This window comes from Drosophila rhopaloa, unplaced genomic scaffold (assembly GCF_018152115.1).
Source record: "Drosophila rhopaloa isolate 14029-0021.01 unplaced genomic scaffold, ASM1815211v1 contig_2, whole genome shotgun sequence".
Taxonomy (NCBI): domain Eukaryota; kingdom Metazoa; phylum Arthropoda; class Insecta; order Diptera; family Drosophilidae; genus Drosophila; species Drosophila rhopaloa.
The window spans coordinates 14,622,934-14,645,055 of record NW_025335083.1 but is presented as its reverse complement, the minus strand read 5'-3'; the positions used below and the strand labels follow the sequence as shown (position 1 = coordinate 14,645,055).

The window sequence follows — 22,122 nt, the reverse complement described above, 5'->3', positions numbered from 1 at the left end:
GGGCATTGTAAAAACGTTTGCCTTGCGTTGGTTCGTACTGTGAAGAAGCAAACAAAAACAAAAAATATCGTGAAATTGGTATGTTTTCGACTTTTGGCATTGGAAATTTATGTTCGCCAAATATGTGGCTTATTTTTTGCCACACCTTTCACGACATTCTCCCTCTTTCCTTGTGACATATGGTTGGCATAGGAAATTGTAGAGTTACCTTATAGTTTATGTTAAAGATTGCTGACTTGGTTGGTGTTTGAGTGAATTTAAGTAAATTTGCTTTATTTGTTACTGTCTGTATTTCGCGACGACACAAGGGTCTGTTCGTCATTTTAGAGCCGCCTCTTTGTCATCGCAAACAATTGTGTAGGTCGTCAATAAAATGTAGCCGTTACACGTGGTCGAATTTAACGCCAAGTTGTCAATGCGGCCCAAAATGGTCCAAACAATGGGCATTCTCAGGAATGCGGCCCTTTTGAAATAAAATACAAAGGCAGATCTAATATTATTTATAGTCTTGCTTTGTTTGCGATGATTTCAAGTTATCAGCTCTGCGGCGCATCCATTGAAATTGATTTCTATTTTTGTACAAAGTGATTTATGGCAAAGAAGATTAAAATATAATCAATGTGGAGATTTGACAACACTAATTGATTTTATTATGAATATTCATTTGCTTAATTATTTATTGTAAAAATAAGGAAATCCTTAAAATCCTTTCTTTATCCAAAACATAAAATATAATTTCTGTCTGTTAAATTCACAAGCACTCCTTTACCTTAATCTATAAGCAAAGTCAATTTCAATGATTAGCGAATTCAGTTACGTTGGTTGTCTTGTCGAAGTTTGTGCAATAAAACCAACTTCTTTATGGGGAGTGAAGAGCACTTTGCCTTTGGAGTAATATCACAACCATTATCGTCTCATTTTTCTTAGTTTTCCAACATTTTTCCGGGACGCTCTTGGTGGAAAAGGAGGAACTCTTTTCGCGCTTCGCCACTTCGACATTAGTTTCGCTTAGTGCGCAAAACTTGACCACATCGAACTGCTGGGCGTGTAGGAAAAACAAAAACCACTCGGCAAACTCAAAATTATTGCCTTCTCCACCGTCTTCGTCTTTCCTTCAGTTCGGTGAAAAAAAGTAACTTTTCTACACACGACTTTGCTGGACACTTTTTCCATATATATAAATATATGTATTGGAAAGTTTTTATATTTGCCCAACTTAAGTTGGATACAATTTAAAAGAATAAGTTTTGTTTTAGTTTGAAAACTGTTCCTGGTGTTTGACATGATGGTAACGAATCGGTTAGAGCTTGATTTATAGAAATGTTAGAAAATTTGAATTCTTATAAACTTAACTACCTGTATAATAAAATAACATACGATGTTAAGCCGAAATCCTTTAAAGCAAAACTTTCTATTTGCACTAATTTGTGAATTATTTTTATGTTAAGCCTTCGCTGAATTTTGTAACTTGATTTAAATGAGCAAAATAAATGTTGTTATAATTTTTGCGTTTCTCCCTTATTTTCCACGCATTTCTTTTCACAGTTTCACGTGCCATAATAACAACATTAAATTTTTTAATGCCACATGCCGAGGGAAAAAAGGGTAACCCAACCTGGTAAGCATTATGACCAAAGCCATGCCACCCTTCGTCGACCTAAAGCGCTTTTTGCATAAAATTCATATTAGGCACAAGGCCGGTAAAAGAAGATATGAAATAAGTACAAAAAATGAACACGCGCGAAATTTCATTCAAAAATATAATGAAAAGGAATTATTTATATGACTCGCAGAGTTGAAGAGAAGGGTTTCAGTGAAATGAAAGATTTTTTTTCGTGACTCTAAAAAAATATGTAAAACATTAAATTTGATAAAAATATTCTCCATTCGGCTTAACTGAAACATTTTAATTTTTTAATTCTACGGCTTATAATTTTAAATAGGATTTTAAAGCATTTAGCTAGTGTAGAAACAATTTCAGTTTGACTTTCCTTTTCTGCGCACTAATTGCTAAATATTTTTCATTAAAAATGAAATGCAATTCCCCGAAAAAAAGTCTCAAGTGCCCCGAAAAAAATTAGAGAAAAAAAACATTGAAAATTAATTAATGCCAATTTGTAAAAGCACTGAAATCGAAAACTTTTCTGTTCGTCCCAGCACTTTCATTACTTCGATGGCTTCAAACAAAAATGACCCAAAAAAGTGAAAGAAAAAATTCTTTTCAACAAAAATTGTTCCTAAAGTTTTTAATAGAAATTACCATTTTGGTCTCTTGCCCGTTTGGTCAAGTGTCAATAATTGGAGCCCGAAGGACCCGCTCCCCGAAAAGCGATTCGAGGCAAAGACGATTTCCAATTCATTTTCCCGCACTGCGTAAGTCGACACTCTTGATTTCAATAAATTCTTGTAATTAGCGCCAGGCGTTCATTTCTCATTTGGGCAACGTTTTTTTTTTGCTTTTAGGTCGGTGCTGCTGTCAAAATATGCAAATTGAATTTGTTTCTCACAAAAACTCATTCAAGTGGAAGTTCTCTTGGACGAATAAAAGGAGTTGCGCAGGTGAAAGGGTCGCACCTTTATGGCAATCGTTGTGTCAAATTAACGCCAAATTCAAGCGACCCTTTTTTTTGGTATACCAATTATCCTGGGGTGTGAGAACTTTGGATTTGTGTGAAGAAATTTGAGTTATACTTAATTAATGCCCCCAAAGTAATTTATAACAGCAGTGCTAAGAGCTTGGCGCTAAGAGCAAAGCAGTTCCCAAGAATTTTAAAAATACATTAAGCTTCGACTAGCAATATTTTTATTCCCTAAAAAACCACACTTCTTTAATAGTTGACCTTATTTTGCATGCTTATGACAGTGACTCAGCGTTGGGTGATTAAAACTTATGGCCGAAGACATTTAATACAACTACACTTTGTCTTGGTCACACTTCTTATTTGGGTTGCACACCACCTTCAAGTTAGAAAGAAAATAAATCTCAGTGAAATCATGGCTTAAGCAAACTACAAAGAAGAAATTACAATAGAAAGGAGGAAAAATGCACAACCGATGTCAACAGCCCACTTCTCCAATCCGTTCTAACCCAAAGCCCTTCGCAATATCAAGTCAGAGTGCTGGGTAAATTCCTCAGGAAAAGACAAAGCGAAAGACATGAAAGGGAAAATTATGCCTTTGGCAGTTTTTAAAACATTTTGCTGGCGATTTCGTTTAGCTGTTTTTGTTCTTGGTGCCGTTGTATCCTTTTATCGTTGCTATTACTCGCATATTTGTTATAGAATGAATGTTTTCGCCTTCGCCCCTCTGGAAACAATGCCCTTGTTTGTTTTCCATTTGAAGGCGAGCCCAAGCCCCCCGACCAGCTTGTTATGCATATGATCTGCATATGTAGCGATTTCTCGCAGTGTGTTTATATGTGTGTGTGTGCGAGTGCGCGAGAGGCGGAAATGTACTGAAATGAGAAATTTCCGTTTCTGGTTCCGCCGTCGGAAGTAAAACAAACGCCGATAAAACAGGCCCACGACCCGAGTGAAAAGAGGGAAAAACACTCGAAAAGGAAGAGGACTGAAAGGTATAAATGATTGCCGTTGATAATACGAGCATGCGAAATATTGAAACCAGTTGCATACTTTTCGTCGCACGGCCGAGAATTTATGAACCATTTTCGCAGTCCCGGTCGGAGGGCATAAATCGAGACGAGAAAGAGAGTCCTGCCACCTACTGGGCCTCCAAATGCGTTTTAGGCACTCACTAATGGCACATAAATAACAACTACTAACTAAAAAGTGACAACGCGGACCAGAACTTGGTCTCACTGTCTGTGTACTCGTTTTTCTTATAGAGATTTTTCAGTATTTTGGTGTAGGTTTAGTGTATTAATTTATCGTTATAATAATAAATTAAAATATATATAATATATGTAAGTTTAAAAAAGTTATGACTCTAGTAAGTTTTTATCCATAATGAAATAAAGGGTTTTATAAATATGTCTTATGGATACAAAATTGTGTAAACTAATACGACTCGACTATTAAAAACTTGTGTAATTTAAGACAAATTTTTATAATATAAAGTTTTGAGAGATACTAAAATATTATAACTATTTTAATCTTTTTATATTTTTATGTGCATACAATAACTTTTTGCTATCTTAAAAAATATAATTTTATTTTATGTTGTATATTTCTATAAAATTTTTTAAGGGCATTCCTCAATTGAGTATAGTTCCATTTGTTGGTTTAATGCTTGTAGTTTAGTTGGTTCTCTCCGCTGCCGTCGCTTGCTACGCACATTAAAATTATGTTCGGAGTAATGTAGTCCGCACCTAGTCCGCACCCGGCACCCACTTGCCCCCGATTCCCGGCGACCATAAAGAACATAAACAAAGGAGAACGGCAGCGCGTTCCAAATGGTCGACAGGATTGTGCTGCTGCTTTCGTGGACAGTGGACAGTGGACATTGGCAATTACCGTTGCCGCAGTTGTCAGAGTCTCGCTTTTCCGCTTTTCCTGTTTACCGCCCACCAGGACAGCACTCCCTCTCATAATTCGCCTTGGCCTGCGGTCCTGTTTCATAACTGCCCACCCATTGCTCAGCCAACCACCGCCTGTTTGAGGATTATTTGTGGCGGTTTTCGGCTTGCCTTTGGGAGGCCAAGGCACATTGCGTATACGTAGCGTGTGACAATGCCGAAATACAATAACTGCGAATTTGATTGCCCCTGCTAATGTGTGCTTGCAATAAACAATCAATTTGTTAGAGAGCCGGCTGGATATTGCTGCATTTGGTTTATGGTAATTAAATAATAAATACTGGGTTACGTGGCTCAAAATTTATGCGTTTTGCTCTGGGTGTGTCAATTAGTTCAATAAAATATTATAAATTGTTAGAGCGAACTAAGAAGTTCTAGGAAAAACAAAAACACCATTCTCAATTCATTTGGGGCGAACTTTTACAACTTAACACTCAATTCTAAACAGAAAGTAACCGAAAAAGTGCGAAACATTCATCTGCATTATTTTCCCGGTATATATGCCTACTCGCCCTCTGGTGACAAATAACACTAAATTAAAATTTTATTAGGGTCTTTATTGTACGTCGCCAAAGAAAAAAAAACACAGAAGGGAGAGATGGTTGGAAAAAACTGGGAATATGTTTTAAATGTTCGCAAAAACGAAATTGTTGTTGTCTGTTGTCTGTGTTTGCCTTTTGGGGCTAACAAACAAATGGCAAAAACAAAGCGCAAAAAAGAGGGCGAAATAAAGAAAGAAAGCGAGAATTCCCCAAATTGATTAAAACTTCATAAATTTACATTTTTATCGCTGAGGCAAACGAATGCCAAAGGAAGAAAAAACAAGAAAAATGGAACTGGGGTCGGAAAATTCAACCCCGCAACCGGAAACAGAGAAACCAATTCAACACGTAAGAAAACAAAAGGGAAAACATCCTGATACCAACATGAATATTTACACATGCTTTGGCATTGCAGCATTCTTCACACGCCGGGCAAAAAAAAAATACAAAAAAAATGTTTGTCACCTGTTTTGGGTCTGTAAGCTGATTTGAATCCAAAAGCCAATGAATATGGGGTATGCAACGAAAGGGAGCCCTTTGGTTACCAGCTTAGAGCTGGAGTTTAGGGGTTGGCCTTCTCCCAAATGAGAAATAAAAGTAAATTCACATCATCACAAAATATTATTAAGCAATCAGCTTCTGTTTTGGCCTCTGCAACCCCGTTTTGGGTCTGTGAAAGCTGGCTTTTCAGAGGGGTTTGTTTACCTGGCCCCGAAACAAGCCGCTGATTAAGCGAAAGTGATTGAGTGCCACGAGAAAGGGGAATTGAGTACTTTTAAGCATTGTGGCATTTAATTGGAGCTGTAAAAAGATTTTTAATTTATGCGGATAATTAAAAAATATCCAGACTTAAATTAAATAGGAATTGTGGTTGCCTTTTATGTTAAAGAAAAAGATTTACAACAAAGTACAGGCATATCTTGTTTTAAATTTGTTTAATCTTGCGTATGAATTTTAAAAACGAGTAAGCTTAAATTATACTTGCTGGCAAAACTTTTAAGTTAAGAATACACTTTTAGCCAAATGCATTTTATTAAATTATCACAATGAAGGCTTGGACGGTAGAAGGGTGCAAAACATAGAGCTGACTTTTAGGTGCGCTTAATGAAATTAAAACTCAATGTCATTAAAAGCCAAGTTGGCTTTCTAACTAAGTTGATGGGTCCGAAACTCTAAAAAGCTTTCTCAACTTCGGCTTCGATTAAAGAGTCCGCCCAAACAAAAGGCTTAAAATATAGTTTTAAGCTTATCAAGTTTGTCGGCGATTAGTAAATTCACGACAGGTGTGGATGGGGCTGATAAGGACTCGCTTTAAGGGTTGGCAGAGGTCATAGCGGCGAGGCAAAGTCAACAACAATTATCGCAATGCAATTCAAGAAGCACCACACACACTCACACCCACACTTACACACACACAAACAAATACACACTCGCGCCCACACACACAGATTACAAAACATGATGGCAGCAATTACTGTTATTTGGAAAAGTGCCCAAAAACTGGCATTAAGATTGCTTAGGTAAATGTTTGATACTCTATCAAAACCTCTTAAGCTGATATTTCTGGGGCTAATAACATATTAATTATTTAAAATGTATTTTCCCATAATGCATTTGTACATAAACAAGAATACTATTAATATCCTATATATTGGGAAGTGAATACTTATTTAACAAACAATATGTAATGAAAACTTTCAACTTACGTTGGAAATAAATGCATTTACAGTTTTTCCATGTTTGAATTTTAACATCTCTTTACCTTATCCCTATAGATTTTGCAATTATTCCTTTAGAAATATACTTTATTATTAAATTCTTAATTCTGTAATTGAAAACACCTTTTACTTTTGCTAATTCATGTCTATAATTGGTTTGGACTTACCATTGTTTGGAAAGAGTACCCTCTCGAATAGGTCCTAAAAAGAAATGCAAACAGAATTCGTACAGAGGCGAAGTTTTCAATGGATAACGAGACAGTGCACAGTATCGCTCTGCGAGTACTAACGCCTCTTAACTACGTGGATTTCGGGGGCGCGGGCGGCTGAACAAATATGCAGCCGATGCCCCGTTCCCTGGCAAAACAATACCGATGCGCAATGACCCAAAACTAAACACCGAAGACACTCGAAAAAAACGTGAAAAAAAGAAACGAGTGAGCGGACGTCGAAAAAACATTACGGCCGTGCTTTTCAGTCTTGTTTTTATGGTTGCAGGGGGCATGGCCAAAAAAAGGGGGCGGGAATAGAGCCATATGACGACGTTCATTGCGACCGTTTTGCTGTTGTTGTTCTTGCACGCGGAAATGTGTCTATCGGATCGATTCCGGATTTTCAAAACTCCTAAAGTCTAAAATATTTCCTTCAAAGGAAAAGTGACTGGTTTAATATCGATCATATTGAGTTTATAATTAGAAACAAATCTTAGAATTATAAGCACTTAAGTTGATTTTATAAAAAAATAACTTACATGTACTGTCGATTTTTAAAACACACAATTCGAAAATCGTCTCTTAACGTTAGTTTTGATTTTGTGTACATAATAGCTTTAGGGAAATATTGAATGTTAAAATTGATTAAAATTATTAATTTTTATTAACGATAAGGAGCATTTCAACACAAAATTTTTTTCAATTTTAAGATTTTTTTACTCAATAAAAAATATTTTAGTTAAAAGAAAGAAGTGTTTATAATATAAAGATATCGAATCTGAATGTGAGAATTTCCCATCCTGTTTTTGTGAGTTTGCTTTGTCTGTGCTGGCATAATCAACAATATTTTGAGTGCTTTTTGTGTGAAGTTTTGTGATTTTTTTCAGCTGTTTGCTTTTTGTTTCGCGTTTCGTTTTTAGCAGTTTCCCAGCCGCTGCTGATGACGATGTTTTTGTTTCAGCTGTTCCTGCCGCCGAAGAGGGTAACTTTTGGAGCATTGTCTGATGACTGTCAGCTTACTGACGTTTTTTTTTTTCAACTTTTATTTTCAATGAGTTGAGATCGTGTTTCGTTATTTTTTAAGTACCGAACGAACGACCTGTGAAACGGAATGCTGTGTAGTGCTAGTGGAATTCTGTGTTTTTTCCTCGGAACTTTATTAACGCATACAGATAATAAACTTGGCAGGGTTAACATTAAAAATGTTCAATGATAACCATAAATAATCCAATTATTGTGATCTGGTATTTGATCTTTTCTAATTCCTTTTTTTTATAAGCAGAGCTTTTTTCTCCTGCAATTTTTAGTAGATTTTCATCCAACTACTGTGGAAAAAGTTTCGTCCACAGTTTTTCATGCTGGCTCGTGTTATCTTGTTAAAGCAAAACTTTAACTTTGCCAACTTGTCTTTACGTTCACACAGATACTTAATTCTTTATCTGCGTTTGGGTGTGGGTGCGTGGGTGTGTGGGTGTGGGTGTGCAGCGGGTGCAACAACAAATGGCTTGGACTTGGACTTTGGGCTTAGGTCCCTTGTCTGGCACATATCAAATGCAACATTTGCGCACCAATAGCCTGGCAGCTCCCAAGAACGGTTAGAAAAACAACATAAATTTCCACTTAAGTAAGTGTTTAAAAGAAGGATGCAGCCGAGCGAAGACAGACCAGACCTCTGATAAACGATGTCTAAGGAAATAAAAATAAACGGGTAAAGGTCAGCAATGGGGTCTCTCATTGTCCAGCAGCTCAAAAGCATCAGGCTTTTTCCAAAAGGCTTGCAGAAACTTTAGTTTACTTTTGGGAAAATCCCTTTTAAAGTTTCATATTTTTTATAGTTTTTCAAGAAAAATCATATATATTTTTTAACATGTAGTGCCTTTTTCGTTTTTGGGAATGGGTTAACAATTCCTTTTTTTTTAAAATTTTGTTATTTATTTTATATGTCAAAATACCTAAGTACATAATAATTATAATTGTTTTTTCATCTGAATAATGTATCCAATATTTAAAATAAAAAGTATGTATACATTCATTTTTGTGTTTTTTTTTCATTGACACTTAAAACAAAACAACAATGCTGTTATTTTAAAAACATTTTTTTGATTATTAATTTTATTTGAATGCTTTTAATTAAGAAATAATATTTATTAGATACTTTAAATTTGAATTTGAATTTGAATATGTTATAAGTTGATTGTGTTTTAAGTTTATTCACATAGAACAGATAGCAGTGGCTGATTATGGTATCGTAACCAACTTATCAGTTCCAGTTATTGGTTTTGCTGAAACATTAGGCTTTTATTTTACGATTTCTGTAATTTTGGAGAGTATTTATATTTCGCTGCGGCAAAGTAAATGGTTCTGCTCCTTCGACGATCTTTGCCCAACCAACCATTTCGGCACACCTCCCTTCCGTATTCCTCGGTGGAAATATGCAAAAGTGCCAAGACGCTCAGTTTTGAAAGTTTGACGCCACTTACTGGGTTCGGGTCTGGTCAGAAATTTGACTTTGCGCTGCAGTTGAAGTTTTGGTTGATGGCTGAACTTCTGCGCTTAGCTGGAAAAACAAATAAAGTATGACGGACTCCCGCAGTGGGGAACTCCTATCCTACTCCCGTTCCGTAATGAGAACAATCCAATGGGAATGTGGGGCAGTGCCGGAGGTACCATGGTACCAAGACAGGGCTTAACTGACCGGCGAAATAACGACATGGACAAATCCGCAAGTAATCCAATGCGAACAGTTCGAACATTCGGCTAAAACGATAAGCAAGAGAGGGAAAAAGGGCGGCCCGCAGGCAACCCAAAATACCAGAAAAATGTTTTCCACCTCAAACCAACCACCTCAGCGGATGGGAAGTGAAAAATCAAATGAAAAACTTTCTTGCAGTCAGGTGAAATGGCAGAGCTGCTGCTGCATTTGAACTTTTAGCCTTTTGGTTGTGCGAGTTGGTTGAGTTTTCTGCTGAAATGGCGGAAAAACCCAAACCCAAGCAGAAGAAAGAGCACAAAAAAAAAGAAAAAATAGAAGCGGTAGAAGCCAGAAAAGACGAGTGAACATTCCTTGGAGTTGAGTTTTGGGCATGGGTTTCCCATCTTTACCATTCCGGCTGCCGTAAAGCATCGCCCCCCAAAAATTCCTTGGCGTATTCTTCGGCCGGGTCTTCTTCGACTTGGGGGATTGGAAAGTTGTGGCGTGCAAACACATGCGTTAAATGGGCGGCCATTTTGAAGGATGCGGGAAGGAGGAGGAGGATGGGGAGGAGGAGGTGGGGTTCTGGGCATCAGTAGGGGCTTCACTGTGTACGGGTGTGTGTACTTCCGCTGCAGCAGGCTAAACTTCCGGAGAGATTTCGCCGGCAGCCCAAACAAAATGAATGTGCGAGCATTCACCTGCGAGGCCAGCCAAGTCTTCAAGCCATTAAAATGCTTTTAATCAAATTAGTGCAAATATTAGCGTGTACGGTATAGAGTTACGGCACAGCCCTTCTACAACTGCATACCGACGTTCAAATCAGGTGGAATTTTCCAAAGAAGATCGAGATTTATTTTGCTGATTGGGAAAGGAGTCATACAGTAACAGAATGAAGAACAAAACCGATGGCAGCAAATGGATCGACTCTCACTCTCTATCCTCTACTCACTCCTTAGCTTACAAAGAATTTTCTATACGTGCTTTTGCGTATCTTCCATCACAAAAAAAATTTGTTTTTTAAGAGGTATCAATTTGTAATTAAAGAGCTTTTTATAAAAAAAAAATGTAATTCATTTGGAAATAAAGGTGGAAACTGCAAGTCAGAGGTTAAACAACCTTGATAGCTTGATTACATAGAAATTCACCTTCATTTTAAGAACTTAAAGAAACAACTTGGAATTTTTCATAATTTTTAAGTTAAAAATATTTATCTACTCATATTAAATATAATGAGGGTTTAATAACGTTGAACTTAATAATTCTGTAAAACCGGAATTATTGTTTAACTTTTACAAAGATATATTATAGGCCTATGGAATCAAGTTTATATTCAATTGGTTTTATTTAAACTTTGTAATGTTTTATAGTACAGCAAATTTTTGGTTTTTTGTTTTCTTTCGGGTTTAATAACTTTCTTTAGATCAAATCTTTCAACACAAATTAAAAACTAAGAAAATTTATTAAAATACATATATTTAATATATATATTATATTTATCTATTTATTTATCAATTTATAATATATTAAATTTGTAATATACTAAATAAAAATATTTTAATGTACACATTTGTTTTTGGTTTTAAGCCTTGTAGTTAACATTTCGGAAATCATAACATTTCCCAGCGTTCGTCTTTCTTGGGACAAATTCCCCTTTTTGTGGGATATTTTCTGTTCGACTTCGAAATAGTCGGAAAAGCTCCGAGTCTCTGGGGTTGTTCTCTCTCTCTCTTGGCCATGCTCTCTTTGACGAACCTCTCTCTTATAGCCGCACATTTCCCACTGACCTACAACGGCTGTTCTGGTAACAGACCATGCCCAAAAACCCTAAGCCCAGAGTCCGATTCTCGATTCCCGATTCCAAGTCGCGTCTGGATTCGAGTCGAGTTACGTACTTCAGTAAATGTTGTGATAGGTTGCGGGCTGCTTTTGTGCTCCGGACACACAGCAGCACTTTTGGGCCAAGTAGATACGAGTAAGACCAAGTGGGTTGTGGCTCAGTCTGTTCTGAATGAGGTGGCTTGAATTGATGGCTGGAGAAAATGACGAAATTTTATTTTGTGCTACCTATCGTGGTTACTTAATAGTTATTTTGGGCTAAACATATAATAATGCTAATAAATAAAAAATAGTATGGGAGATAGGTTTACTTATGATCAAGTAGATTATTTGTAATAATTTATGAATTCAACATGCTTAAAACCACATGTGCATTTCATTATTTGGGCTATTAATTATTTATTATTTTGAAATGCTGCTTAAGAGTTTTTTTTGTAAATTTTAAATTTTTTTATATAAGATAATATAAATATATATATATAATATAATATAAACTTTTAAACAGTTTAAAGTACATTGTAAACTTGTTTATCCTTTAAAAAAAAATATAATTTAGTATACAAAAAAGATTTGTATATAAATATATACAATGCCAAATAGCTCGCCTATTGTTTTTGGAATAACTAATATAAATATTTCGGTTTCCTCACTTTTAAGAAATATATATACTCAAAAATATATATACTTTATAGGGTCGAATATGGATCCTTTGCTGCGTTGCTAACTTTTGACTGAAATTATAATACACTCTGCAAGGGTATAAAAACTATGAAGAAGAGATATCGAGAAATACGTGTGCAAAGGTTATTAGTAATGAAAGAAATTATTAATATCACTGTAATATAAACGCGTTTCTTAAATGTAGGCCGCTGCAAATGAAAATATGCTTGTAAAACTTGTCTTTATTATTGTTCGTTTAATATAAAGAATAGTCGAAATCTTTAGATATACCAGAAAATCCATCACAGCTAAAATCTGGCTCTTCAACATGAGGTTGATTTGGGAAAACTATATTGATATATGGGGTTTTGCGGTGCGGTTGGTTGTCCCGGGAAACTCAAACAGGAGATCACGATGTGCGGGCGGAAACGTTCAAATTTTTGTTAGTCTCAATGATAATCCAATCTCGAATTTTTCCCACATTGGTATAAACCGTCGGGACGTCCTGCTTTCCGCACAGAACGCGAAAGTTAACAATGCCGGCCAGCTCATACCTTTGGGGATCTTCTCGCAGGGAACAAGCCAGCGGAGAGCCACCATCAGACCCGCACGTGTCCTTTCCAAGCTCCCCGCTTGCGCACAAGAGACTGTTGTCGAGCTGGAATGTGTATCCGAAGAATCGACGAAGTTGATATTCGCACTTATTGTTATGGACTATTGGTAACTCCATCTTCTTCAAGACGTTCATGTCTGTGAAGTCGTTAAAGGACTTCTTACCCCAGCCACTGAGGATGCAGCGCGAGTAATCCAAGTTCCTAATATTCCTATTATTCGGCGGCAGGCAGATTAGCTTAATGTGTTGGGTAAATTTTAGCGGAGTGCGCAGGAACAAGAGAGCCACGTTATTGGCCCCGTTGTATTTGTCGAAGCCAGGATGACGAACGATCGACCGGATTCTAGCATCAACATGTGGAAAATGCTCGGAGTTGGTTTTTAAGTCCCATTCGCCAGCGCGGACAATAAGCTGGTCTTCGGTTAGGTTGTTGGTTACATGGTTGGCTGTGATGACCACCTCGGGAGAGATAATGGCGCCACCACCCAAGTATTCTCCTTTTATATCGAGCAAGGCCACCATCCATGGAAACTCGAACTCCTGGGCAAAGCCATCCATGTTCGGCACTTCGAAGGTTACGCCTCTGGTGTTGGGTCGTCCGCATTCGGGATTTACCGTCTCTTCGACGCTTATATCCGGCACGTCATTCTAAAAAGGCAGCCGATAGTTTGTATTATCTTTCACACACCGCAACAACGTCACTTACAAGTATATGTATATTTTGACAGTAAGTTTCCGGGGCAGGGCACCCATTATTTCCTTTAGTCATGGCTCGGAAATCTACTTGATACCGGCACTTATGACGCGCAACGCACCTTCTCTCCCTTGAGGGCCAAGAATTCTGGCCCAGGACCTGATAGATGGCCAGGAGAAGGAATAGGATTGGAAGAATTCCGTGCAGACGACGCATTCTTGTTTGCGGTGAAAAAGAAACTGCGGCCTCTCGAGACAGATAGCCGCTATTTAAAGCTTGGTTCTTGTGAACTTATAACCCGAGAAGAGACATCGCATCGCAACTGATTTCAAAAAAAACCCAGTGACTCACTCGACTATTAAATGCGTTGCACACATATATGATTTTAATGGGGCTTAAAAAAGTGAGCGTGCCAAATTTATTGGTTGTTTTCGAGACCCCGATTTTTCCATACAAATGGACATAGCAATTTGGACTTTTTGTTGTTCTGGACATGTTGATGCTTATCAAGAAAGATGTGTCAATAGAGCAATAATTTTAAAGCACCCAAAAATATGTTTATATATAATATAAGTATAATCATCAGTATGTTAATTTTAGATTTTTCAAACATATTAAAAAAGAACTGGCATCAATATTTTTGATTTTTCAAAAATATCCGAGGTGAAAGGCCAATCAATAAAACAAAATCGTTGCTCTAGTTAAAATATTAATGTTGTCATCTGACTTATATCTCGAATAAAACTCTATCAATTTGTTTAAGTAATAGGATTTTTTCTCAATGCCATTCAAAATTAATGAGAAACAATTTTGTGCAGCAAAATCGTCGCCATAGTTAAAATTGATTTATACAAACCTTAAAACTGAAATTGATAAGAAGAACTGTATGTAAAAGTACATACATACACACTGCATTTGTTTTGCACTTTAAATTCTGTCTTTATCTCCTGCTTATGAACTGTTGTTAAATCAATAGGGGGTTTTTCCAATGGGATAGCATTTATGTTACCTCCAAGTAACTTATGCTCCAAGTCCAGCATGGAAATAAAATAATTTAAGCGACTGGGGGAAATTTGAAAAGCTTATTAAACACTTGCCAAATCACACTTATGCCCCATTAGAGCACTAAATAAGCGAAAAATGGTGCGACAGTGGGGGGCAATGTCCACCCAGAGACCCATAGACCCGGACTCGGACCCGCAATCCCAATCCCCGATCCCAGGGCGACCAGACTAGACCCGAACTTTGAACCCAACAAATAACCCGCGGCGCAGCAGCTCTGCCAGATGGAAATGAGGCGGCAATGGGGAGTATGGGTTTAATGCCAAGGCTGACAAACTAACTCGGCTACTTTAACCCCTGCTGACCAATAAAGCCGCTTGTGTGATGTACGGCAACAATGAAAAAGTTTATCCAACAACACATGTTCAAACCGAAACAGGGAAACACCGAATCCAGTGGCAGAAGCGGAAATAAAATTAAGCACATTAAAAACTGCTTCACAAATTTACAAATCTCTGGGAGAGATAAAACGGTCGATTAAGGGAAAATGGATGAAAAACGGAGTATATAGACCAGAAAAAGGTCAGCGACGGCAAAATGTTTTGTGAAAAATGAGGCGGTACAAAGGTTTACGCCCTCCTCCCAGCCTCAATTTCAGATGCACATATTAGATTGGCCCTCCTTTATCCGACTTACATTTAAATCTGTGCCTTTACGATCTCATTACTCTCGAACTTTTGGTTTATTTTTCCGACACACTGCTAATAGTTTTGGCCTCAACAACCGAGGCCCCACCCACACACAAGTATCACTCTCGTTTTTTGCATACGATGTCGGTATATATAAAAACAACTTAATTAAAGACTTCATTAATTCATGCCTTTGTTCGGTCAGCTACGAATGTGCTAAAATAATAGTACTTGCATGCTTCTAAAATGTGAATTTGAATAGCTTGGAAGCAATATTATTGTTATTTTAAATATTACTAAGTTTAAAAATTTAAGAAGTGCATATTTAATTTAAAATGTATAACAGAATTTTTGTCTTTTTCTTTTAATTCTTGAACTTACATTTGGTTATTGATAATTTTAATAGTTTTTTAGGTGTTTGGTTTATTAACAAACACAATAATTATTTATAAAATTCTATTATTATTTCGTTTTCCTGGAATTTTATAATGAAAATTTTTCACTCAGCGTCAATAGTATTTAATTTAAAAAGGAATTACAACTTTTTGTTTGGTTTCGTTTTAAAAATCGATATTTTTAATTAGTTGTATAAATTGTTTTATAAATGAATTATTTGTTAGAAGAATTTAAAGATAAAATGTCAGCCATTTAATATTAATCGCCTTCCAAAGGAAACCTTCAACCGCCAAACACTCAAGATCCCAACGGAATTAAAATCATTTCCTGCGCACCCGAAAAACTCGCGAAAAATCGTATTGCCAACCCACATCAACAGAGAGAGCCCTTCATCTCCCCTGTGAACACAAATTATGCGTAATAATTTTATTTGCATGTTTTATTTAATTTTTCATGCCACTCTGATTACGAAATTGAATTGGCAGCTTAGTTTTATGCGCGCAGCTACTCGAAGGGAGGAAAGGTGGCCATGGCCAGGTGGGTGACTACCACCCACCAACTCCCCCTCTGTTGTCATACAATTAGCAAGGTCGGATGGATATAGCCACCCAACTCCAACCAGAATCCAGTAACTTTCTAATGATGTTCGTCCGAAAATTCTCTCTGGTCTCATCTTCAGTTTCATTTGCTTTGACGTCGACATCGTTTCATTTTACTGATTTTCTTTTGTTGCTTTTGCTTTTGCTGTGGCTGCTGATTTTGTTGTTTTTTGCCTTTCTTCAGTCACCCGAAATTTCATGCTGAATCATTACCAAGGAGAAATTTGTGGGCTGACGAGGAGGAGACGTCCCTTTGGCTGGCAACTTAAATGCGCTTAAAATTAAATCTGATTTCATGAATATTGATTGATTGCTTTTACCTTGAATGAAAATCCGCTTCCGTGCTACTTCTCCTTCGTGCTGTTTTTGCCTTCCATCTTACCTTGCCGCACATCCTGTTCCTGGTCGTCTATCTCTGTATTGTTTGGCCTGAATTTCCCACACCCATTTTCTTTCTTTTTTTGGTAAGTTAAATTAATGAGCTCGAGATTCTGCCTCGCAGCAGCTTTCTCTTTTTTCCCGGCATTATGTAAAATAATTTGACCAAAAATAAGTTGATTTAATTGAGTGCAAGGCTGATTTATATAAAAAAAGATTTTGAGGAAAATAAAATAACATTAAAATGCTTTTAACAGTTTACAAATTTAACCATTTTCAAAATCAAAATTTTAAATGCATTAGGCTAATAGTTTTTGGTTTTAAATTTCACACTCGAATAAGTCGCAAAATAAAAGGATTTCCTTCAGTGAAAGTTCGAAATGTATAAGCTTTAAATAGGATTTAGAAAACGCTTTTAAGAGTTTGAAATTTAAACATTTATTATCTTAATTAAGGTAAGCTAATGCATTTAGTTTAAAGGCTTCTCAAAGTTTTCCCTTTTTAGGTCCGGCGGTTTTCCCAATCAGCCGCAGACAGTCGAAGGAATTGAAAAATGAAGAAAAACTTGTAGCCAAAATACGGAGAAAACAAAACAACAACGGAAACGAATTTCCTGTTGAAAACAATAATAAAAACAAAGGAAAAACGAACCACAAACAGACAGAGAAACACATGCAAACAAGCTTAGAATGAGACAGGAAAAGAATGAGACGGAGAAATGACAAATTCTCGTCGAAGGAAAACAGCTGGAAAACGCACTCGGAAGGTCCTTTTATTTTCTTTCCCCTGTTTTCCTTTTTGCCTTTTTATATTAAAATTGGATTTTTTTGCTTCCACCAGCTGGCATAGGTTCGATGGATGCGGAGGATGGGGTAAAAATATTTTAGTTGTCTGTGGAAATCAAATTTTTTTTTGCAGATTTTTGTCTTTTTATTTTTGTTGTGCCCCGATTTTCTTTTCGACTGTCCTTGCGGCGACTGTGTGAGTGTTTTTGTTGCTGTCAGTTTCAGTTCCGCTTCTGGGGGATGCCAACTTTTGACTTCCTGTCAATGGTGACAGCTGTAGCGATCTTGCTGTCCCTTTCCTCCATCACTCTCTCTTTGTTTTCATAGCTAGACCTTTCTTTCACTTTCCCCCTTTATGGTTGGTTGAATTAGTTCAGTGCATTATTCGTATATATTATATTTATAGAAAATTTTATAAAAATAAAATTTATCTGGTGGTGCTATATTTGATTTACAATTTTTAATAGATATTTATTTGTTGATATATTTATTATACATTTTTTTAAAATGTTAAAGTTGAAAAAAACAGCTTCTACGGTCAAATTTAAAGACGACTTTGGTTTATTGAAGAAGCAACAGGAGTAGTGTTTTCCCTATTATGAGCACTATTACTATTAACTTTAGCAGTGTTTCCTACATTATTAGGACTGTAATTAGTAATTGTCGAAGGCCTTACAGTATTATAAGTTGGAAACGTTTTTCCTCCATTATTAACTGCACTACTGCCGCCACTAACACCGTGATTATAAATTGTAGCAGTTTTTCCTGAATTATTATTACTATGAGAATTAGTCATTGTAGGGCTTGCTGCAATAGTATTTCCCGAATTAATGTGATTTTGTCTATTAACCGGGGCAGTCTGTTCTGGGTTATAACTGGTAGCAGTTTTTCCTGTATTAGGTGTTACACTTTTTTCACCAATTATTGTAGATGTTTTTCCGCCGGTGTTGTTAGGTGGATGATTATATGTTGTGGACGTTTTTCCACCTGTGTTATTGACAGGCTCACTGGTGTAAACACTTTGATCGTAGGGACCTGGCAGGAATTGCCCTCCACTGTAACGCTTCCCAAAAATGACCTGCAATTATAAAGTACTTCATTAGTATGCCACTTGTAAGAGCATGTAAACCTTGGACTTACCTTGTTAAGATCACAGCAAGTTTCAAATGAGAAGCATTGCCTATTGTAATAAGCAGCAGGATTTGATGGTATGCTGCGGGTTTCGGAACAAAAGCGCGTAGGTACACACGCAAACATCCTACTTGGCCCACAAAATGATCCACAGTAGACTGTACCTAAAAGAACGCAGCTCCCGAGAATAACTTCGAATGCCCAGGGTGGTGACATGTTGTTCTGGAAAGTTCAAAGCTGAGATTGACTTCATTTGAGTCAAATTGCGCCTTCATGCACAAGCGTTATCTCTTCTCGGAAGAATTTGCTACGAATCTTATCGGTTTCAAACCGAACACAGATTGCATTCCAACGAATGCAATATATATTTATTCTTAGTTAAGAATCGAGTCATTTCCCTAGTGACCTTCAACTCAGAAACCATAAGTACTTGTGAAACCAACTTATTTAAAGCTGATTGATTTTACTTAAATTTTTTTTTAGGAAAACCATATTTCTATAATCAACACATATTTTTATTGATTAATAGACTGAAACTTTAATTTGTTTGCATAAGTAGGTACTGTATTTATACTTGAAGTGCAAAGTTGATTAATTAAATTTAACAAATTTAAAAAACAATTTGAATTGGAAGAAGGAAAATGTTGACTCTTAGAAATAACATAATATTAAACAAAATATGGACAAGAAATTAAGTAACTTTTGACAAACATTAATTTCGTTTCTTAGAAGCTTGGTCAATTATACCGTCGAAGCTATATGATATAGTAAGCCAATCCGACCCGTTCCGACTTATATATACTGCTTTAAAACTGAGGGTATCGTTTGCATAGAAACGGACATGACTAGATCGACCCGCCTGTTGAATCTGATCAAGGATATATATACTTTATAGGGTGTAGTTGCACTGCAACTAAAATACCCTCTGCAAGGGTACACAAAAGTGAAGCTTTGAAGGGCATCCAAAGTGTTTTTTTTTCTTTTCGCTTGCGACCCACAAAAACGTCATTCTAAGGAACCTTCGTTAACCCAGATTGTATGGCAACAGCATTTCCATGGAGAGCGCATTGAAAGCGAGAGTTTGAAGTGCGGGTTAGTCAGGGATGGAATGGAAAAGGCCTGAATGGAAAGGCAGGGAAAGAGCAATGCACACTGGCCACAAAAGTGCAGGATACTCTGGCGGTGCACTTGACTGCAGCGCAAATGCGACTAGCATTGTTAGAAAGCAACAGGGTCGTATCCAGAATAGCATCGAATAAGGGCCAAACATAAGTTACACAAAGCTAAAGTTAATGTCGGTTTTTGGTGAAAGTTACGTATTCGCCTTTTTGGTGTTTATTATATTATGTAACTAGACCAGGCCCTTAAGGAATGACAAGATATGGTAACTTAAAACTTGAAGTCCAAATATTACTACTATAAGCACATAATATAATACAAAAATAATAATGTGTATAAATCTGATTTACCAAACTACGAAGGCTCTTAAAAAATACAAAGCTAAGATACAAAGATAAAATGTAAAAAAAATAGTTATTCATGAAAGCATGTTATATTTATAGACACACAATTTTTTTTTTGCCAAATGTTTCCTTTTCTTTTTTTTTGTGCTGAGCAAAAATACAATTTCCGTGTAAGTTGGAAAACAAACAAGATTCTCTCGTCTGCCAATTTTTAACGTTCTGCCAGACTTAACCCAAAAAAGTAAGTCTCTCCTCGTCCTTACTCGATGAAGCAAAAGTAAATTTCCACTTGCAGTCAATAATCAACTAAGCATAAAATAGTATTTGAACTATTGATGCAGCAAAAATGTGCTGTTTCTCTTCCCCATAAGCAGAGCAAAAATATGTGAAAACAAAATGGGAATCCGCTTTAACTTGAGCATGGACTCTGACAAAGTCGGAGAATCAAAAACTTTGTATTTTATTTTATGTGCCTTGCCTTTTCTATTTGTGGAGCCGGTAATACATATACTTGAAATTCTGCTCATGCCCGCACTCAATTGAAGTTAAATTATTTTCTTGGCAAATTTCTATTTGTTACGCACAGGTGTAGGTAAAAATAATCGGCTAAACTGAAGGCCAAAACAACCTGGGCAGAATAAGTGGGATATCGAATGGGTATGGGGAAACACTGACCTGTAGGCAAAAGATTTCTAGCTAATTTGCGGCAATAACATCAAAGCTGCTTTTTGGCCTTTTCAGTTACCCTTTTTTCATCCCTTTCCCAATTGGGCTTTTATACCCTTTTTTTGGTTTTACCGGCCATGAGTTGATGGTGTGGTGGGCACATCCGTTGGTTAAATGTTGCGTTAAACATTTTTTAGGACCCTCGGGACGAGACAGCTTTAAAGTAGCTTAATTTGAAGAACAGAAAAAAATAGGACCTACGGAATACAGCTATTTTTGGCTGAACTTTTCTCTTCATTATTGGTATTCATCTAAAATAAATTTAACAATCAATATTTGTTAGATCATATTCGGAAATGTAATTGTAAAGGACTCATAGTTGACTTCGGTTACGGAAAATGTATGAGAGTAGTATGCATAATAATTTAATTTCGGAGAAACAATGGTATGATTGATGAATTGAATGCACAACAAGGCCAATGGGTTACACAAATTATTTATATTTTTACATTTTTTATATATATCTTGCACTCTATGATTCAAATTTTTTTTTAAGGTATTGGTAAACTTCGATAATACAATATGTCTACGTTAAACGAAATTTGTCCTTGTACGCTCCCTCTGATGTTGCGCTAATTAAATGTCGTTTAGCGATTTTATGAAATTAGTTGAAAGAGCTACACTCTTGGGAAACTCTTTTTCCGCTTCCATGCCTTCTCTTGTTTTTTCATTGTTTTTCAGTTTATCTGTCTCTCGTCTGGAAAGTTATTAACTTGGTACCCTCACATCAGATTGTTTTTAACTTCAATTACTTTTTTAAAACTTTTGGCGGACTTTTTTGTTATTTCTTACCAAACATATAAAGGAAAAGTATTTACATATTGTGAGGCTGTTTGTAACTCATTAACTTGTCCCAAAAACTAATTTAAAATTTAATTATTTTTACAAGCGTCTATATTTGGCGTTTATATTAATTCCATAACAGAGAAACTTATTTTTTAAGAAGCGTATTCGAGAAAGTGTATGGCAGTTCAAAATTTTATGCATCGCAAAATACCGACTGTTGATAAAGACTTAAACATATGTTGTTACTTTTTTTCTGCTTAGGATATAACAAATTTTTCCCGACGAGTTTAACGAATTTCCAAAATGCTTTTTTAGTCTGGCTTCGAATTACTCATTAAGGGAATGAAAAATAGACAGACGCGAAAATACCGAAAACGAAATAAGCGGGAAATGGGCAAAGGATCATCGAGCACAGACAAACAGCATACTGAATTGGTCACAAAAACAAAATCCAAAATGTAATGGAAATTCAATAAAAACAGAAAAACTGTTTGCGATTTCCATGGCCCATCTAAATATCTAGATCTGCACATACAAAGTTGTATAAATTCATGACTATGTCCTATCGAACTCTGTGTGATAATTCATTAGTGGGTTCAACGGGCCGTAAAATTGAATTATGTTTTTGTTGATGATTTCATTTCGTTTTACCCATTTCACAAT

The 22,122-nt window shown here is 36.3% G+C and overlaps 2 protein-coding genes across 2 annotated transcripts; both read right to left on the bottom strand.

The window, feature by feature from the left end:
* Positions 1 to 12,465: 12,465 nt before the first annotated feature.
* Positions 12,466 to 13,720, bottom strand: LOC108039188 (phenoloxidase-activating factor 2-like). Its single transcript, XM_017116113.2, has 2 exons — positions 13,517 to 13,720; positions 12,466 to 13,458 (listed from the first exon to the last, which is right to left on the bottom strand). The coding sequence occupies exons 1-2, from the start codon at positions 13,718 to 13,720 to the stop codon at positions 12,607 to 12,609; spliced, it is 1,056 nt and encodes a 351-aa protein (XP_016971602.2). The 3' UTR covers positions 12,466 to 12,606.
* A 4,305-nt stretch (positions 13,721 to 18,025) lies between these two features.
* LOC108039189 lies at positions 18,026 to 18,700 on the bottom strand. Its single transcript, XM_017116114.2, has 3 exons — positions 18,494 to 18,700; positions 18,204 to 18,431; positions 18,026 to 18,118 (listed from the first exon to the last, which is right to left on the bottom strand). The coding sequence occupies exons 1-3, from the start codon at positions 18,698 to 18,700 to the stop codon at positions 18,026 to 18,028; spliced, it is 528 nt and encodes a 175-aa protein (XP_016971603.2).
* Between the last annotated feature and the right edge of the window lie 3,422 nt (positions 18,701 to 22,122).